The 17,995-nt window shown below is 44.4% G+C and overlaps 7 protein-coding genes across 7 annotated transcripts; 3 read left to right on the forward strand and 4 right to left on the reverse strand.

The window, feature by feature from the left end:
• Positions 1–1,395: 1,395 nt before the first annotated feature.
• PUMCH_001626 (uncharacterized protein) lies at positions 1,396–2,484 on the forward strand (the record flags this gene model as incomplete). Its single annotated transcript, XM_063020668.1, has 1 exon — positions 1,396–2,484. The coding sequence occupies one exon, from the start codon at positions 1,396–1,398 to the stop codon at positions 2,482–2,484; it is 1,089 nt and encodes a 362-aa protein (XP_062876738.1).
• Positions 2,485–3,424: 940 nt separating this feature from the next.
• PUMCH_001627 (uncharacterized protein) lies at positions 3,425–5,059 on the reverse strand (the record flags this gene model as incomplete). The annotated part of the gene is made up of 1 exon (XM_063020669.1): positions 3,425–5,059. One exon carries the CDS (start codon positions 5,057–5,059, stop codon positions 3,425–3,427), a length of 1,635 nt encoding a protein of 544 aa, XP_062876739.1.
• Positions 5,060–6,663: 1,604 nt separating this feature from the next.
• PUMCH_001628 (uncharacterized protein) lies at positions 6,664–8,190 on the reverse strand (the record flags this gene model as incomplete). Its single annotated transcript, XM_063020670.1, has 1 exon — positions 6,664–8,190. One exon carries the CDS (start codon positions 8,188–8,190, stop codon positions 6,664–6,666), a length of 1,527 nt encoding a protein of 508 aa, XP_062876740.1.
• Positions 8,191–8,734: 544 nt separating this feature from the next.
• Positions 8,735–10,795, forward strand: PUMCH_001629 (uncharacterized protein; the record flags this gene model as incomplete). Its single annotated transcript, XM_063020671.1, has 1 exon — positions 8,735–10,795. One exon carries the CDS (start codon positions 8,735–8,737, stop codon positions 10,793–10,795), a length of 2,061 nt encoding a protein of 686 aa, XP_062876741.1.
• Positions 10,796–10,871: 76 nt separating this feature from the next.
• On the reverse strand, positions 10,872–11,912 carry PUMCH_001630 (uncharacterized protein; the record flags this gene model as incomplete). Its single annotated transcript, XM_063020672.1, has 1 exon — positions 10,872–11,912. One exon carries the CDS (start codon positions 11,910–11,912, stop codon positions 10,872–10,874), a length of 1,041 nt encoding a protein of 346 aa, XP_062876742.1.
• Positions 11,913–12,298: 386 nt separating this feature from the next.
• On the forward strand, positions 12,299–13,411 carry PUMCH_001631 (uncharacterized protein; the record flags this gene model as incomplete). Its single annotated transcript, XM_063020673.1, has 1 exon — positions 12,299–13,411. One exon carries the CDS (start codon positions 12,299–12,301, stop codon positions 13,409–13,411), a length of 1,113 nt encoding a protein of 370 aa, XP_062876743.1.
• Positions 13,412–13,540: 129 nt separating this feature from the next.
• On the reverse strand, positions 13,541–17,263 carry PUMCH_001632 (uncharacterized protein; the record flags this gene model as incomplete). The annotated part of the gene is made up of 1 exon (XM_063020674.1): positions 13,541–17,263. The coding sequence occupies one exon, from the start codon at positions 17,261–17,263 to the stop codon at positions 13,541–13,543; it is 3,723 nt and encodes a 1,240-aa protein (XP_062876744.1).
• Between the last annotated feature and the right edge of the window lie 732 nt (positions 17,264–17,995).

The raw sequence follows: 17,995 nt of genomic DNA on the forward strand, positions 1-17,995 counted from the left end.
CACTGTGGAATAATCTTATAACTCCATAAGAGTTGTTGATTCTCATTTTGATTTTCAAATCTGAGTATAAGTAGTACGAACTCAAGACACATGGCACCGAATCGATCTCTACTTCAAACGAGTGAATCTCACAAGTAGATTGATAGAATCATCATTTGTGTCCTCCAGATCTTCCAAAAAGAGGGATTTGCCTTGAAATCCCCGTCAAATCCCCGTTAGTGACCAAGAGAAGAGACAAGTTATTGAGCAAAGCTGCCAATCATTAATCAGAAACACGCTGATCCTTAGGACGAATGATGAGTTGATACATTAAACAACAAATCCCTGAAATTCAAAGAGGCGCCGATAGCTATGCTTGGAAGATCGTAGAGGCTTCAGGAAGTTTATCACACACAAAAGCGTTGCTGGAAATCCAAAAGATACAGAAGGGTTCCTTTCATTTCGAGTAGAATGAACTCAATTGCCAAGTGAGTCTCCTTAGCCTTCATCGTCTGTCGATTCATTTACTGTTCATCCCATTCATCATGATAAAAAAAAACTAGAATTCGGACAAAATTTGAACTCACATGCGCTACCTATGTTACATTTGAAACACATTCGCACTACTTTCTATTATTACATTCCTATGGCAACATGACGTTACAGTGCAGAAACCTGCCATATTCTATAGCGGAGACCGTTTCCCGCCAACATTTGTAAGCAGAGGGAATATTTTGCTTTGCAAACCAGAAACATTGCTCGGATAATTGTAAAAGATGTTTTCGAGGGCGTTTGGAATCTTCGATTGCCTTCACTCGGAACATGTATAATTTCCGGAGAGATGTTCCGCACTTCAAGATGACTTCCGTCATAGGCGCCGAAGATACGGCTGAACGTCAACCTGGACAGGAATCCTTCTCTGACAGTTATTGCGACATCGTCCCACAGGCTGAATCAGTTAGGAAAGACACATGTTATTCCGAAAATTGGCGGCGCTAATTGCACCTCAGTATCAGCTTCACCTTTTGACATCATATGCTCTATCTGCATGGTTCGTCATACTCTTTCGTATTCTGGCCGTATTCCTGCAGTCCATCTGTCCAACACCTGCGAACACCTCCATCCTCCGCCTCTTGCGGGCATCTTTCTGCGTTTGATTCGGCCCAAATCGACTTGTGCCGCATCCATCCAGAAAATTTGCCTTTCATGTGTTTGCCACCACGGCAGGGCTCGGAAATGTGCATTCTGCTGATTAATTAGCGTCCTGTACAGAGCCGGATTGTTTCTCATTCTGCAGGACCGTTATCTCATACTTCAAGCAACTGTGAGCTACTATATAAGGCAACTAAATCCACTTTCAACTTACTTCATCTCATCTAAGAACATCTGTTCATTCCAGAATCCTAAATACTAAAAATGGTCTACCCTGAAACTATTGAAGCCGTTGGTGTCGTCGACTACGACAAGTGGTTGGAGCCAAAGAGATTTGAATATAAGCCCCAAGATTTCAGAGATTACGATGTTGATATTGAAATCGAGTGTTGTGGTGTTTGTGGCTCGGACATTCATGCCGCCAGTGGTAACTGGGGTAAGCACCAAAACCCGCTTGCTGTGGGACACGAGATTGTGGGTAAAATCGTCAAAATTGGACCTAACGCTAAGGAGGGTCTCAAGTTGGGCGACAGAGTTGGTGTTGGTGCTCAATGTGATTGCGACAGCACTTGTATTGCATGCGTTGAGAGTCACGAGAACAACTGTAGAAACGCTGTGGGTACCTACCAAAGTAAATACAAGGAGTCTGGAATTGAAACCAATGGAGGTAACGCTTCGCACATTCGTGTGAACTCCAAGCTCGCCTTCAAGATTCCAGACAACCTCCCTAGTGAAGTGGCTGCCCCACTTCTTTGTGGTGGTATCACCGGTTTCTCTCCTTTGTTGCAGGCCAAGGTCGGAAAGGGTACCAAGGTTGCCGTTGCTGGTATTGGAGGAATTGGACACATGACTATTTTGTTCGCCAAGGCTCTTGGGGCCGAGGTGACTGCTGTTTCTAGAAACACTAAGAAGGAGCAAGTCTCTAAGGAGCTCGGTGCTGACCACTACGCTGCGACCGATGATGACGACTTCGAGAAGAAGTTCAAGGACACCGTCGATGTCTTTGTCAACACCACCAGTTCTTTCACCGGATCTTCATTTGACAAGTACTTGTCTATGCTCAAACCAAGAGGTCAGTTGTACTTCATCACTGCTCCTCCAGCTCATGAGCAATTGACCCTTCCACCATTCAAGCTTCTCATGAACAACATCTCCGTTCACGGATCTGCCATTGGTGCACCCCATGAGATCGAGTACATGCTCGAATTGGCCAGCAAGGAGAACATCAGACCATGGGTCCAGACTGTCGATATCAATGAAAAGAGCTTGGGTGAGACCTGGGACAAGACCGAGAGAGGTGACGTCAAGTTCAGATACACCATGACTGGATACGACAAATTCTTCAAGCACTGAACCGACGTTTCAGCCAAAATGTAAACCAATTTATGATATGATGTGTGTATATAAGAATGTATTTTTTTTCTATATCTTTCACTACTGGTTACTAGGTTGCACATGAGTTTGCAGAGGCGAATTGCATGTACACAATATCAAACACAAGCCACCCTTGAAGAAGGGCTTATTTTTGTATGACATTGAAGAGTTTTTGTTAAAGAGATACTAATTATAAGCTAAATTCGCAAAAGATTCTTGCTCGATTTTTGAACACACATTTTATTATTTCTTGTCGTTATGACAATCTCATGTAATTTACAAATCACACACGCTAACCTAGATTCCCAAAATCTGACGATTTAATCAAATTCGAAAAGCAAACTTATCTATTGAGACCAGGCATTGAATTTATATCGAATATTCATATGATTATTGGTAGCTTATTCCTTTAGTTATTCTTCACTGCTAAATGAACTCTTTGCCAAGTTCCTCTCAAGTCGGAGATAACAAATCAGTAAAAACATATACAGTCGATTTCTTGCACCAAAGGAATCTAAACTAGGGTCGGAATTCCGATGGAAGTCCGATTTGATTCGCTATGCCCGGTCCAAGAGTCACCTAATGTCTAAACATGATCGGCATTTTAGTCTATCAATACCTGGTATGGTTAAAGTAAAAAAAGCTTACCTATTTTTATTGAGTTGGGAACTCCCGAGAAAATAAGAATCCTATTGCTAGCTTAGACAACAGTGGGTGTTATTTGGACATGTTAAAAGCTACCCAAATCATGGAGTAATTCAGATATGCTACTTACGCAGAGTAAATAACTTCATCGTTTCTTTAAAATTTGAATTATTAAAAGCTAACTAGTTCGTGGAATCGTAACCGAATGGTGTGAATAAATGATATCCGTCAACGACAAAATTTAATTTGAGGCGAGTGCTTGATAATTAAGTTGTTAAACACCTTGACTCTTTTCTGATGGAGTTCCTGAGGATATCAACTCACCACCATTGGCATGTTCAGCATGTTGAGTAGAAAGCTTTGCGGCAAGGTCTGCATCAGTAGCAATAGGAATATGTGGTTGCCAGTTTGCAGTCTTCCAAGCTGGAATCTTTTCTTCCCAGATTTGAGCAATTTCCTCCAATCTCTTGCCTTTAGTCTCGGGGAAGAAGAAGAAGACATGGATGAACATACAGATACAGAACACTGCGTAGATGATATAAGTCTTCCATGTGATGTTCTTGAAAGAGGATGGAGTGAACATAGCAATGGCAAAGTTGAAGATCCAGTTAGCAGAGGTCGAAAGGGCAGCACCTCTTTGTCTAGAAAGAGAGTCACCCCAAACCTCAGAACAATAGACCCAGATACCGACACCCCAAGAAGAGGCAAAGGAACAAACGAACAAGTAGCAACAAGCAATGACACCCTTGGCGGCAGCCTTGTGGTTGTCAGGAATGGAGATACGAACAGTGTCGGAGATAGCGTTCGGCTCTGAGTAAGTGGCCAAAATTCCGGCGACACCAAACTGGAAGGCCATCATTAAGGCAGCACCAGTCAACAAAATAAAACGTCTACCGACCTTATCCAACAACCACAAGGAAGGAACTGTCACTGCACAGTTAAGAATGTACTGAATAAGAGAGGGAATCAAGTTGGTGTTACCAGTGAAGCCAGCCATCTCGAAAATGTACACAATATAGTACATCATGACATTCATACCGGTCAATTGTTGCCAGATCTGAGCAAAGACGGCAGTGACGGTTCTGGCCCTGTACTTCTTGGAGAAAAGATCACCATAAGTGAAGTTCTTTGCATGCTCGTCAATCAATAATTGCTCTTTGATCTCAGACATCTCAATTTGCACATCTGGATCCTCAACATTTCCTCTAGCTTGAATCTTGGAGACGATCAATTCGGCGTCGTCCCAATAGCCCTGCTTGGCCAACCATCTAGGAGATTCGGGGATGAAGAAGAGACCAAACAACAACAAGAGACCTGGGAGCATTTGGAAGCCCCATGGAACTCTAAAAGAGGCTTTACCATCGATGTGCGAGCAGCCATAACCGACCAAGAACATAATGAAGATACCCAAAGTGACGGAGAATTGGAACATTCCTCCAATGAAACCTCTGATTTTTCTAGGTGCCAATTCGGAACCGTAAACTGGGGCAACGGAAGAACCAAAACCAATACCCCATCCAGAGATGATACGGCCGGCAATTAATTGACCTCTGTTCATGGCGGAGCACTGAATGGCAGCACCAACAACCCAAAGAATACCACAGATAAACAACGAGGCACGTCTTCCAAATGGTTCAGAAATGAAAGTAGAGGTAAGAGAACCGAAGAACGATCCCAAAGACATTGACGCAGTGATGAAACCTTGCATCGTGGAGTTAGGGTTATTGAACATCTTTAAGTAAGGCTCTTGACCGATGAACACTGACATCGAGGAGATATCAAAACCGAACATCATACCTGAAAGACAGGAAATCGAGGCAATGAAGTATACATTGTAAAGATTAGGAGTCTTGTCTAAGAAGTTCCTAAACTTCAAAGCCGGAGCGACGAGTTTCTTTTCGTAGCCCATTTTTAAGACAAAGGATTAAATAGCAGATTCGGAGAAGTAGCTACACAATTAGCAGATTCGGAGAAGTAGCTACACAATTAGCAGATGCGGAGGAGAACTGGTCATGGAAGTTGGAAATGATTGCCTTTTATAGTTTTTGCAGCCAAGTCGAGAACTCAGCAGAGGTTGCAGCCCAGAGTAAGAGGTGCGCATGATCCGGCACAGCTGGCGCTCCGGCTGCAGGTCTGGGGTTTTAAACGAAAGATTTGCCATCTGCGCGCTTTGACTGCAGGAAGGTACCGAATGCGATTGAAGCGGCAGATGGCATTGCAGCCAAGCCAAAGAGTGAGGCTGGCAGTTTGGGCAAGGACAGACAGATGCGGGTGCAAAATTGCCTGTACATCTATTAATTGATCATGTTGTAATTCAAAATTTTGCTTGGATTGATGCCAGACCACGCCACTCATGAGGGGCCAAGGACACTGCACGGCGCGAACTCTTCACCCAAATTTAAGCCAGTGCGCCTATTGTGCGATGTAGTTGCTGTCATAACATAGAGATGTATCCGAATAAGAAGGGTGCATCAAACTAAGGTGACTTGCATCCCCACATTTTCCCCACATGCACCACCGTATTGTAGCCACTAGTAAAGCTCAATGCAAGCCGAGACCGTTTACTAATTCTCTACACAGGTGATGGTGAAATGAGACAAACAAAGATTTTACTTTAATCCAAATGATTAAATTGCACAAAGAAGATGTAAGCAACATCGAGAAAATTAAGCTCAGGCACAGAAAGAATCCAGTCTCTTCCTTAATGCGAATTTCATTTTGCAATGGTTTTGTTCATGTCTCCCAAGAACATACTTGAGAGATGCGATGCAGGTCTCTTCCGCCGGCGGAAAATCTAGCGTGCCGCTTTTTCCGCGTCACGGAGAATTCGATATTTCTATGTTGCGTGCGAGATTTTTGTGGGCTTTGAACCAATGACCTGGCTGGCTCTGGCGGAAAATACTTGGAAGTGACGGCGAAATTGATCCTCAGACCCATTACCTGCAGACCTACGTCATGCAGTTGGTTGCAAAACAACAAAAAGCGGAAAATCTAACGAGTGGCTACTGGATCTGCGGCATTGTCTGCGGTCACTATCGGCCCGAACAGATGTGGAAGGATTAATCAGCAGAAATATCCCGGTGCTCGGCCGAACATCTACGGAACTGAAAAAGTCATCTAAACTAACCATTTCCTCTTTGGGTGGCCCCAGAGGACTGTAGCCCATGAACGAATACCCCGAAACTGCGACCATCTGCGGAGCATGCGGCTCTTCAATCAAATTATGGGGAGAGATGAGGTATTTTGGATTTGGTGTTTCGAGCGTTGAATTACTATAATCGTCTTTTTTGGGTTTATGGAAAAGTGTGTGGAAGTGCAAGAATTAGTAATTTTTTACTATGAGAACCAACCACATACTCTGAGTCATACTTCGAATCTTTTAATACTTCTCCTTTTAGTAAGTTGTGTGCACATATTGTACGAAAGAGGTGTGTTTATTTATTGTTGGTGGGTAAACAGATCTTCATTTTGCATTGTACTAAATCAGTCTCCTATCTATATTGTATTAAGCTCTTATTTCTGCTCGTATATACATGCTCCTATAGCTGGCTTCGAGATAACAATGGCCTCATCTATCTCATTGTCAGAGAGATTGGGAAAGTTTTTGCGATAGTATTGTTCGACAAGAGCCTCGCGAAGCGCCGTGAGTTTGTCAACGTCAGTCAAGTGTACAATACAACCTCCAAACCCAGCGCCGGTTACGCGAGAGCCATATGCTCCGTTTTGGCGGCCCAAGCGACAGAGTTCATCGCAATCAGGGGTTGAGGCATTATTGTTCTCACGGGTTGAGACTTGAGACTCATCCATCAAAGACCCCAAATTCCTGAGGAATTTCTCCGAATCTCCATCAAAATCATTGGCGATACGGAGAGTCTGCATCACTCGCAAAGCATCGCCGTAGACGTGTTTACTTCTTCGGTAAACGTTTAGAGTATTGTAGCGCACTTCGAACTTGGACAAGTATTTCTTTGTGAAGTCAGAAATACTCAATCCCAATAAATCTGCAGCTTGTTTAGTACTGATACCGTTCTTTTCTTCTTCTGTGTAGATGATCTCAATGAGGTCCAACATAGTTTGGAGTCTCTCAACACCAACTTCGGGATTCTTGCCGTCCCAAACAGTCTGTCCTAAAATTTGAGTAGAATAGGAGTCGAGAACTCCACGTAGAGTGGCAGTACCCAAATTTGAGTCATGAGCTGCCTTCAAACTGAATTTCTTCGCAATGATGTCCGCAGCAATAGCCACTTCCACAACTCTTAAATTATAGTTTGTGGGGGCCGTTTCTGTTTTGTTTGCAACAATGAGTGAATTAGAGATCAAAAATACCGTCTCTGGTTGGGTAGCAGGAAGTTTGAATGGAGTGGCTTCAAGCTTTGGCTTAAATGAGATCAAAAGGACTTTTGAGTCCTCTCCATTGACCGAAGCACTCTGGTCCATTCCACCGTTGCTGAGGCCGACGTAATGTTCACAAACCACCGTAATTCTTGTCAAGTCTGACTTAGAAATTTCATTAACTCCATTCACCTTCAAGCAAGCGAGTGTGGCCGCAATGCAAAAGGCAGCAGAAGACGAGAGACCGCCTCCGGTAGGAACCGTACCATCGAAAAGAGCATTGAATGCTTTCAATTTGTGTTGTGGGTTCGATTCGCGGATGAACTTGTGTGCCACAATCAAACCACACTTGAAGTAGTTTCCCCACAGTGCCGTAGATAAGTCGATCGAGACTGTCGATCCGTCTTGGGGAATTTGAATGTGTTCCTCTGCAAATGTCTCGTCCGTATTGGAAATATTGATAGTCGTGCCAGCACACTCTGCCACTGCAGCCACCACATCGACTTCTATAGCCATAGGCAATACTGGAAAATGGCAATAGTCAATATGTTCACCAATTAAATTGACTCTTCCTGGCGCCCGAGCAAAAAACTGTGGTTCACTTCCATAGCGTCTAGCGAAGCTCTTCGAGAGAGTCTGGTATCGCGCCAAGTGACGCTTTTCGTCGGAGTAGAATGAGAGATCATTGACTGTAGGTACCAAAGACATCGTTTCCAAATTTAATAGTTTTAGAAGAAAAGGGATGAAAAATAGAGAGACTGGTCAAAAGATGGGGGATCGCGTGAACCTGCGAAGATATGGCCACACAATCGGGGAAAGGATGCCGAAAAGTAAAGTTGAAAACAATCGGCACAAGTAACACCACCCAAGGCACCACCTAAATACAATACGTCCGTTTGGAGCATTTTACGTTGTCACTTGTCTCGAATGCAGCTGTCCTGCAGCGGAGCGCCTTCTCCACATATAAGTAATTGCAACGGTTTGACGCACCTTAGCTACAGGATCTGTCATGCATGCTATTGGATGTGCCGTGGGGATTTATCCGGTTTGGATGGGTCACCTCATGAAAAAACGTGCCTAACCAGGGAACATTCTGGTACAGAACGGAACTGGTGCATGGGGTCATTGAAGTGGTGGGGCACTTTTGTGGAGGCCGTGTTGGTTCGGGCCAACTGCCTCATTTGGCAGATGTTCCTTGAAATCCGGATTTTTTTTCCAAACTAACCCTTTTTTTTTTGTCTTCAAAACTAAAATGAACAAATACATCCTCGTCACTGGAGGCGCCGGGTACATCGGCTCGCACACGGTGGTGGAGCTTCTTGCCAATGGATATAAGGTGGTGATTGTGGACAACTTAGTGAACTCGAGCTATGATGCGGTAGCCCGAATTGAGTACATTTGCCAGCAGAAAGTGCCCTTTTTCAATGTGGATATCATGGACTACGAGGCTCTCAGCCAGGTGTTCAGAGAGTACGACATCGGCGGCGTGATCCATTTTGCAGCCTTGAAAGCAGTTGGAGAATCTACAAAGATCCCATTGGAGTACTACACCAACAATATTACGGGAACTATCAATTTGGTGAGGGTGATGAAGGAGCACGACGTGAAAACTATTGTGTTCAGCTCCTCTGCTACCGTGTACGGTGACGCTACCCGCTTCGAGAACATGATTCCGATCCCTGAGGAATGTCCCACCGGGCCCACGAATCCGTATGGCCGCACCAAGCTTATGATTGAACAGATCTTGTGCGATGTTCAAAAGGCTGATCGCTCGTGGCGCGCGGCCATTTTGAGATACTTCAATCCAATGGGTGCCCATCCTTCTGGACTCTTGGGCGAGGATCCACTTGGAATTCCAAATAACCTTCTTCCTTATCTTGCCCAGGTGGCTGTAGGAAGAAGAGAAAAGTTGAATGTGTTTGGTAACGATTATGACAGCCATGACGGTACTCCCATCAGAGACTATGTTCATGTGGTCGATTTGGCCAAGGGCCATATTGCAGCCTTAGCATACTTGAGCAAGCTTGAGTCAGGAAATGGTCTCTATCGGGAGTGGAATTTGGGCACGGGCATGGGCTCGACCGTTTTCGATGTATACAACGCCTTCTGCAAGAGCATTGGCAGGGAATTGCCTTTTGAGGTAGTCGGTAGAAGAGACGGAGATGTCCTCAACTTGACTGCGCGTCCCACAAGAGCAAACAGTGAGTTAGAGTGGTCTGCAAAGCTATCTGTAGAACAAGCTTGCACTGACTTGTGGAACTGGACCACTCTGAATCCATTCGGGTTCCAACTCAAAAATTACGGTTGGAAAATTTTCGAGGAAAATGGAAAGTCCAGTTATGCAAGTAGACTTCATACTGTGAGCTTTCCCGAAAGTGAATTCCTGGTTTCTGTTGCCAACTATGGCGCCACCATCCAGGATATATCTATGAAAGGAAAGAGCATGGTTCTTGGTTTCGACTCTTTAGAAGAGTACCAACAGAGCTCCAATCCTTTTTTTGGTGCCACTATCGGTCGGTTTGCCAACAGAATTGGCAGCAGCAGATTCTCTCTTGATGGTTCTGAATACAAGTTGAGTGTAAATGAAAACAACCGAACTTGTCTACATGGCGGTATTAATGGTTTCGACAAACAGATGTTTTTGGGTCCAGTCGTGACATTCAGCGAGGCTGATAAGGAGTTTCTGCTAGAGTTCATTCTCATGGACCAAGATGGAAATAATGGTTTCCCCTCCGACTTGGTCTGCAAAGTCAAGTACAAAATAAGCGCTGGTAAGGTCAAGATAGAGTATTCAGCAGAAATCCCATCTAGCTCAAAGTCTGATTCTACTATCGTCAACTTGACTAATCACACATACTTTCTGCTCGGTGATGCAGAAATATCGAAAGTGCACGTGCAAACAGAAACGAACGAGATCCTCAGTGTTGATGGCGAGCTACTCCCAACTGGTCTGACAGAAAAAGTGTCGGATTTGTTGTTGGAAGGAGTCATTCTCGCTGATCAAGCCTACGACAACTGCTTTGTCGTCGAGAAAAACGGATGTCAATTGGACACACGCAAACAACCATTGATGAAGCATTTGGAAGCTCTTTCATCAACCAAAGATGTCAAATTGGAAGTAGCTTCAACCGAGCCTTGCTTCCAATTTTACACTGGAGATGGGGTCAATACTGAAGCTTTTGGACCTCGGTCCGGTTTTTGTGTAGAGCCTGGCAGATTTATTGACGCAATTAACAGTGAGAAATGGAAATCGCAGGTCATTTTGAGGAAAGGTGAAGTGTATGGTTCCATCATAGAGTATTCGTTCACTTAGACGCTTTATAAAAAACAATACAAACCAAGAATTTTTTTAGCTCTAAAACATGTTGTCTATTAATTCGCTTAATTACCTATGGTATAATGCTCTGAACGAGTTCAGATATTCCTTCTTCAAACGTGATGCGAGGAGCCCAGCCAAGACTGTGAATTTTCTCGAGGTCTAGAGAGTATCTGGCATCATTGTAACAACGATCTTTGACAAAAGTGACGAATTCCTGCTCAGATATCTGCTCCTTCTCGAAGCGTAGTTTCATGTACATTGAGCAGATCGAATACACCAAATCCCTGTTTTTGATTTCTTCTTTGACACCCACATTGAATATCTGGCCGAATGCCTCTGTATCTCGCGCGTTTCTTTCTATTAGTATTACTGCTGCCACGAAATCTCTCACATGAAGGTAACTTCGCTGGCAGTCTCCGGTGCCATGTATAGGAACCTTCCAGGATTCCGGCAAGAACCCGTCTCTATCCACATGCTTGAGCGCTTCAAGAGTCTTTGAGATGAGCTTTTCAGGGTACTGTCCCGGACCATATACATTGTTGGATCGAATAATGGAAATGCGTAGATCATTGAAGGACTTTATGTACGAGTGCAATATCAAATCACAAGCCGCTTTTGTAGCAGAGTACGGGTTTGAAGGAAAGAGAAGCGAGTCTTCTGTAACAGTATCTGTATGCTTCTGCTCTCCATAGACTTCATCAGTCGAAATGTGCACCATACAATGAGTCTTCTGTCGATCAGGATGTCCCTCAACTCTTTTGCGGTATGCCTCCAAAACATTTTGCATTGCAAAGATATTATTTCGCGTGAAAAACAACGGGTCTATGTATGACCGGTCAACACAACTCTCGGCTGCAAAATGTAGTATCGTCACATCCTCTTCGTCCTTGCACTCGCTGAAAATCGTCTCGTCTGCACCATCTGCGAGATCCATTTCCTTGAAGTTGTATCTGGGCAGATCGCACCACATTGCCAAATTTTTGCTCAGATACTTTGTTGCGTAGCTGAGCCGATCTATACAAGTAACATGGCAATGAGGATACTCATCTAGGAGATAACAGACCATGTGAGATCCTATGAATCCTGCCCCGCCGGTTACGATGAAATGCATTTTCCAGCGACAATTCGACTTCGGCTCTGTGTCAATGGTGGGTCAATGAAAAATAGTAGTAACTTGGACCATCTGACCTATGATGTCAGACACCTAAACCAGACACCTCTGTGATGACAGGATGGAGTACATGGGGAAGTGGTGCCGCGGCCGTATAACCGCCACGCGCCGCAACGTTCTTGCAGTATGCAATCCGGCATACGAGCACACCCCTGCTATCCGAAGCTCATAACCCGTATCCAGACTCCATGCTCCACATTCACCCATACATCATCGCATCTATATGGATTTCCCACCTCAATTCCCGTGTCCTTGTTTATCCGCCCATCTCATAAAGGGCGCAGTTTTTCCGTTCAGAATTTCTTAGCAGGTCAGGGTCCAAAAAAATGTCTTTCAGCTTCTCCGACCATTCCCACAGACGCTACAACCCATTGACGAACAACTATGTTCTATGCTCTCCCCACAGAGCGAAAAGACCATGGCAAGGTGCTGAAGAGCTGGCGGGGAAAATCGAGATGCCGATGTACGACCCCAAGTGCTACTTATGCCCTGGTAACGAACGCGCTGCGGGTGGTCACTCCAACCCAAAGTATCAATCCACTTATATTTTCGAAAATGACTTTCCTGCTGTTCAATTGTCTCAACCAGAATTGGCCGAAGACCTGCTTTTTGAAGAGGGAGAGGAAGAGCTGGTGAGACTGCTCAAGAAAAAACTCATGCGCGTCCGGAGTGTGCAAGGAAATTGCTATGTGATATGCTTCAGTCCTAATCATTCCTTGACACTTCCGCTCATGACAAGGGCCGAGATAGTCGAAGTGGTTCAGGCATGGAAGGATTTGTACATTGAAACACAGAGAAAAGCCGTGCAAGAGAAAGCACCATACTCGTATCTCCAGATTTTTGAGAATAAGGGTCTGGCAATGGGATGCTCAAACCCTCACCCCCATGGACAGGCTTGGTGTTTGGACGTAGTGCCAACAGAGGTTCAACATGAATTCGACAATATGGCAGCATACACCAAAAAAAATGGGTCCCATTTGCTCGGAGACTACGTTGCCCTAGAGCTTGCCGAGAAAAAAAGAGTCGTCGTTGCCAACGACTCGTTCGTGGCTGTGGTGCCCTTTTGGGCCCTCTGGCCTTTTGAGACTTTAGTCATTGCAAAAAACCATATTGCATCTATTGAGGATTTCTCTGAGAAAAATAAGGAGGATTTGGCGCTGATTTTAAAGTGTTTGACTACTAAGTACGATAACTTATTCAAAACATCGTTCCCATATTCTATGGGATTGCATCAGGCCAAGTTGGGCGCTACTGAAGAAGAGAAGAAAAACGCATGGTTCCATATGCATTTTTATCCTCCATTGTTACGTTCAGCAACAGTGAAAAAGTTTTGTGTTGGATTTGAGATGTTGGGCGAGGCACAGAGAGATCTAACTAGTGAACAAGCTGCAGCAAGATTGCAGGAACTAGATGGAGAAACTCACTATTCGAGTGCTTGATTGCGAAATTGATCATTTAGAATGTAATGTAATATTTAATCCTTGAGTTAATAATTTTGGATCATCGTAGATGCTTCAATGCGTGTCAAAATCTCTATTAATAAAAGATAAATCATGGCTTATAAATAACTAATTCGTCAATTGCGCTTCGCTTCGTAAGGCAACCAGGCCCGTCCCTGCAAACTTATCGCTGCCATGCAATTTCTTTTGAATCGATGCCTGATCGTTCACTGATCCATAACCACCACCTCCAGGAGTTTTGATCACAAATCTGTCGCCAGCTTCAGCGGAGATCGTCCCTTTACCTCCAACGTTGATCTCTCTAAGAGAAACAACTTCGCCTTTTTCATTTTTGATCTGTCTGATCCAGATATTGACACCCTTAGCACCATCTTCGCCACCTGCAAGTCCATGGGGTGGTATGACCCTTCTCTCTGACAAGATCGAGGCAGTGACCGGAACTCTAAATTCGATGTCTCTGACGACACCACACCCTCCCGCATGAGCACCAGCTCCACCAGAATTCTCTCGGATTGAGAACTCACGAATCAAAACTGGATAACGCTTCTCAAAGACCTCAGAGTCAGTGATTCGAGTGTTGGTCATATGGGTATGAACGCCACTTACTCCATTCCAAGAAGGACCAGCACCGTGACCGCCGGCAATTGTCTCGTAATAGCCAAACCCTTGAACGTAGTTCCCGTCAGCATCATTTCCTCCAACACCAAATGTGAAGTTATTACAGCAAGACTGAGAATTAGCAGAGGCATTGAAAGCGCTGAGAATGACACTGGTAATGACTTGAGAAGTACAGACATTTCCCGCTACAACAGCACATCCATCGTCTGGATTGAGGAGAGAGTGCTCTGGAATAATGACCTTGATTGGTCTCAAGCAGCCTTGATTAAGAGGAATGGCCTCGTCAACCAAACATCTCAAGCAATAGATGATGGCAGAATATGTGATTGCCACGGGAGCGTTATTGTTTCCATATGCTTGGATTCCGGTTCCGGTGAAGTCAAATACAACCTTACCTTCTGAATCTTTCTTCACAGACAATGCAATTTTTGAGCCATCATCCATGTAGTCAGTGCATTGCAAACTGTTTCCGTGCTTTGCAAGAATGGAATCAAGCATCTTTGTAACGGTCTCTGCGGCATTGTCTTGAATGGCTCCCATATACTTCAATATAGTCGGTAAGGTGAATTCTGCAACAAGTTTGTCAATGAGTTGAATTCCCTTCTGGTTGGCTGCAATCTGAGCTTTCATATCACTGATGTTATCACTCAAGCGTCTAGTACCCGAGCAACCCGGAGTCTTTGCTGGGCGCACAAGTAGAAGTTCAGTCATCTTTGCTTCTTGGAACTCCCCATTTTCCACGAGTAATTCTGAATGGATTGCAGCTCCCTCATGCTCTAGGAATTTAGAGTTTGGAGGCATAGAACCTGGCAAAAGACCGCCGATATCCGAGTGATGTGCTCTGGATGCAACATAGAAAATAATTTGATCACCTTGGAAGGCAGGCGATATGACTGTGATATCAGGCAAATGCGTACCTCCAGCCATTGGGTGATTCGTGACAAGAACATCACCTGGTTTCAATCTACCCTTCCAATGCTCGGCTTGGAATTTAATGCAAGTGGACATTGAGCCCAAGTGAACAGGTACATGAGGGGCATTGGCTACCAAATTTCCAGAAGCATCAAAAAGAGCACAAGAGAAGTCTAGTCTCTCTTTGACATTAACAGAAACAGATGTTTTCTGCAAAGATGAGCCCATTTGTTCAGCAATGTCCATGAACCTGTGGCCAAAAATAGAGAGAAGAACAGGATCAACCACTTCTTCATCAGCGCCAGATTGGGACACTAATGACTTCTTAGCGGAAATGGTAACAAAGATATGGCTACGTAAGACAAGAGCCGAGGACCCGGGTGGAATCACATTTGTTTGTGTACCGTCAGCAATGATAGCAGGTCCATCAACTTGATGTCCTGGAGATAGATCCTCCAATCTGAAGACAGGAGTATCGACTTCTAAATCGTCAAAGAAGACAGATTTAGTAAATCTTTTAAGGTCTGCAGATGGAGCAGAAATACCGCCTTCAGCCTCCAAGCAAGAGATTTGATCATCAATGTACTCTTCTTGTTCTCTTGTTGACTTGCCGATACCTCTAACTCTGACATCATCAACAAGAATGTCCTTGTCGAAAATAAAGCCGAACTCTCTTCTGTGCATCTCACAGAATCTTTCCTTAAAGTCCCAAGTTTCACCTTTTGGCACCATGATAGCTGACTCTGTGCCACTGAAACGAGCGTTAAGGTATTCTTCGTAGACAATAGAATTATCATCAAAATCCTGGTCTACCAAAGCTGATCGAGCCTTGGCTCTCAAATCAGAAAGCCTCTTCTCTAAGGTTGAAGTATTGTCATCCAGCAATACTACGGAGCAAGGCTCTTGAACGTCTTCAACAACATCTGCTAATGCCATACCATAAGCTGAGAGCACCGAGGAGTATCTATGAATCAAGACAGTGCTAATACCCAAAGATTCGGCAATGGCGACGGCATGCTGGCCGCCAGCTCCACCAAAGGATACTAATCTGTGAGCTGAAGTGACATGGCCCTTTGCCTCTGCCAATTGTCGGATAGGACGAGCCATAGTCTCATTGGCAACTTTGATAAAGCCATAGGCAACCTGTTTTGGTGTCATGGCAGGCATACCTGGATTTGCCTTGTTGATCTCTTCAGTCAAAGCCACAAACTTAGATGCCGAAGCCTCGTAGTCAAGACTTTCGTTTTCTTTTGGACCGAAAATCTTTGGGAAATATTCAGGAAGTAATCTTCCTAAATAGAGGTTTGCATCTGTGACTGTTAGTGGACCACCCTTTCTGTAGCAAGCAGGGCCAGGCTCCGATGAGGCTGACTCGGGCCCAACGAAAAACAAGCCATTTTTGTAAGATAAAATGGATCCACCGCCAGCAGCCACAGTATTAATATCCAATTGAGGACTCTGAATGGTTACACCCGCTGTCACTGTTTCGAAAACATGGTAGAGTTTTCCCTCACCGTATCTAGATACATCAGTCGAAGTTCCACCCATATCAAACCCGATAAGTGGAATTTTGTTTTCTGGATTATAGCAGGTGGCCGAGAAGCCTACCACCCCGCCAGCGGGTCCAGAGAGAATAGCTCGCAAACCTGAGAAGGAGAGGGCATCCACTAGACCGCCATCAGATTGCATGAAATGGCATCTTACACCGTCTGAATTGTTCTTTGCAAAGTATCCGTGTCTCAAGCCCGCCTCGAAGCTCAGCAAATACTTTTTGATTTCAGGAGTGAGATAGGCATCCACAATAGAGGAGTTCGCACGAGACACAAACTTGATCATGGGACTCAAACTGCTTGATAGCGAAATGTGGATGAAACCAATCTCGGCAGCGATTTCTCCAACTATTCTCTCGTGGTCTGGAAATGTATAGGCGTGCATCAAGCAAACACCAATGGAACGGATGCCCTTCTCATAAAGCAATTGCAACGTCGAGCGTATACTCTCAGGATCTGGTCGTTTCAAAATACGCACTGTTTCCGAAGATAAACCCTGGACTAAGTCCTCTCCATGTGGTTGTGTGAACTTGTTCAGAGGATCCTCTACGAAATCCTCGAGGGTCACACGCTCATCGATTTCAACCACCAGATCATACAAAACTTCTGGTTTTGAGATCGACAAGTCGAAAATATGCGGTCTGCTCTGGTTTCCAATAACCAACACATCTTTGAAACCTTTCGTGGTTACTAAAGCACATTTCTCGCCTTTCCGTTCGAGTAACGCATTGGTGGCCACAGTGGTGCCCATACGAAGGTACTCGATCTGAGAAGTGTCCAAAGGCTCGCCTCTGGGGATTTCTGTATCGGTGAGTTTCTCTAAAAGCCTACGAATTCCCTCCAAGGGCGCATCTGGATAGTTGGCGGGATCTACCGACAAGAGCTTGAGGACCACATCGTCCTCTGGTTTGCCCGAGCCGCGATTTCCTACACAATCGGTGAATGTTCCGCCTCGCTGCTGTTAGTGTACATGCTGGAAATAAAAGAAGCTAAAACGACATTCAAGAAGAGATTTGGAGTGAAAAATTGATCCAAGTAGGTACAATTGCTTCTGCTCATTCCAATGATACCAATATTTTGCCATAAATACAGATACCTCATTGCTTATCTCGCATATACCGCTTTTAGTAATCCGATTCAGAACTTGGTCAAAAAAGGGTCAAAAACGGGCGAAAAAAAGCCAGCTTTGCAGCAAGAGTAAGATACATACATCTATAGCAATGCGAAAACCCATATTTGTGTTTTCTTCAAAAATACTTCTACGAAAACCGGAAATATAGGGATCTATACCGAACTATATAATCTGGGGAAGCGGAATATGGGGTCCGCCAATAGCCGATCAAGAAAGCAGAAAAGGAATGTCTCGGAGACAAATCCCGAAAAAAAAAAAACAAATACAAAAAAAAAAGAGCCCGAAAATTAGAATGAGACATAATTACTCTCTACAATTGTTGACTTTGGTATTATCATTATTGTGGTGGTA

This window comes from Australozyma saopauloensis, chromosome 2, assembly GCF_035610405.1.
Source record: "Australozyma saopauloensis chromosome 2, complete sequence".
In the NCBI taxonomy this organism is placed as follows: domain Eukaryota; kingdom Fungi; phylum Ascomycota; class Pichiomycetes; order Serinales; family Metschnikowiaceae; genus Australozyma; species Australozyma saopauloensis.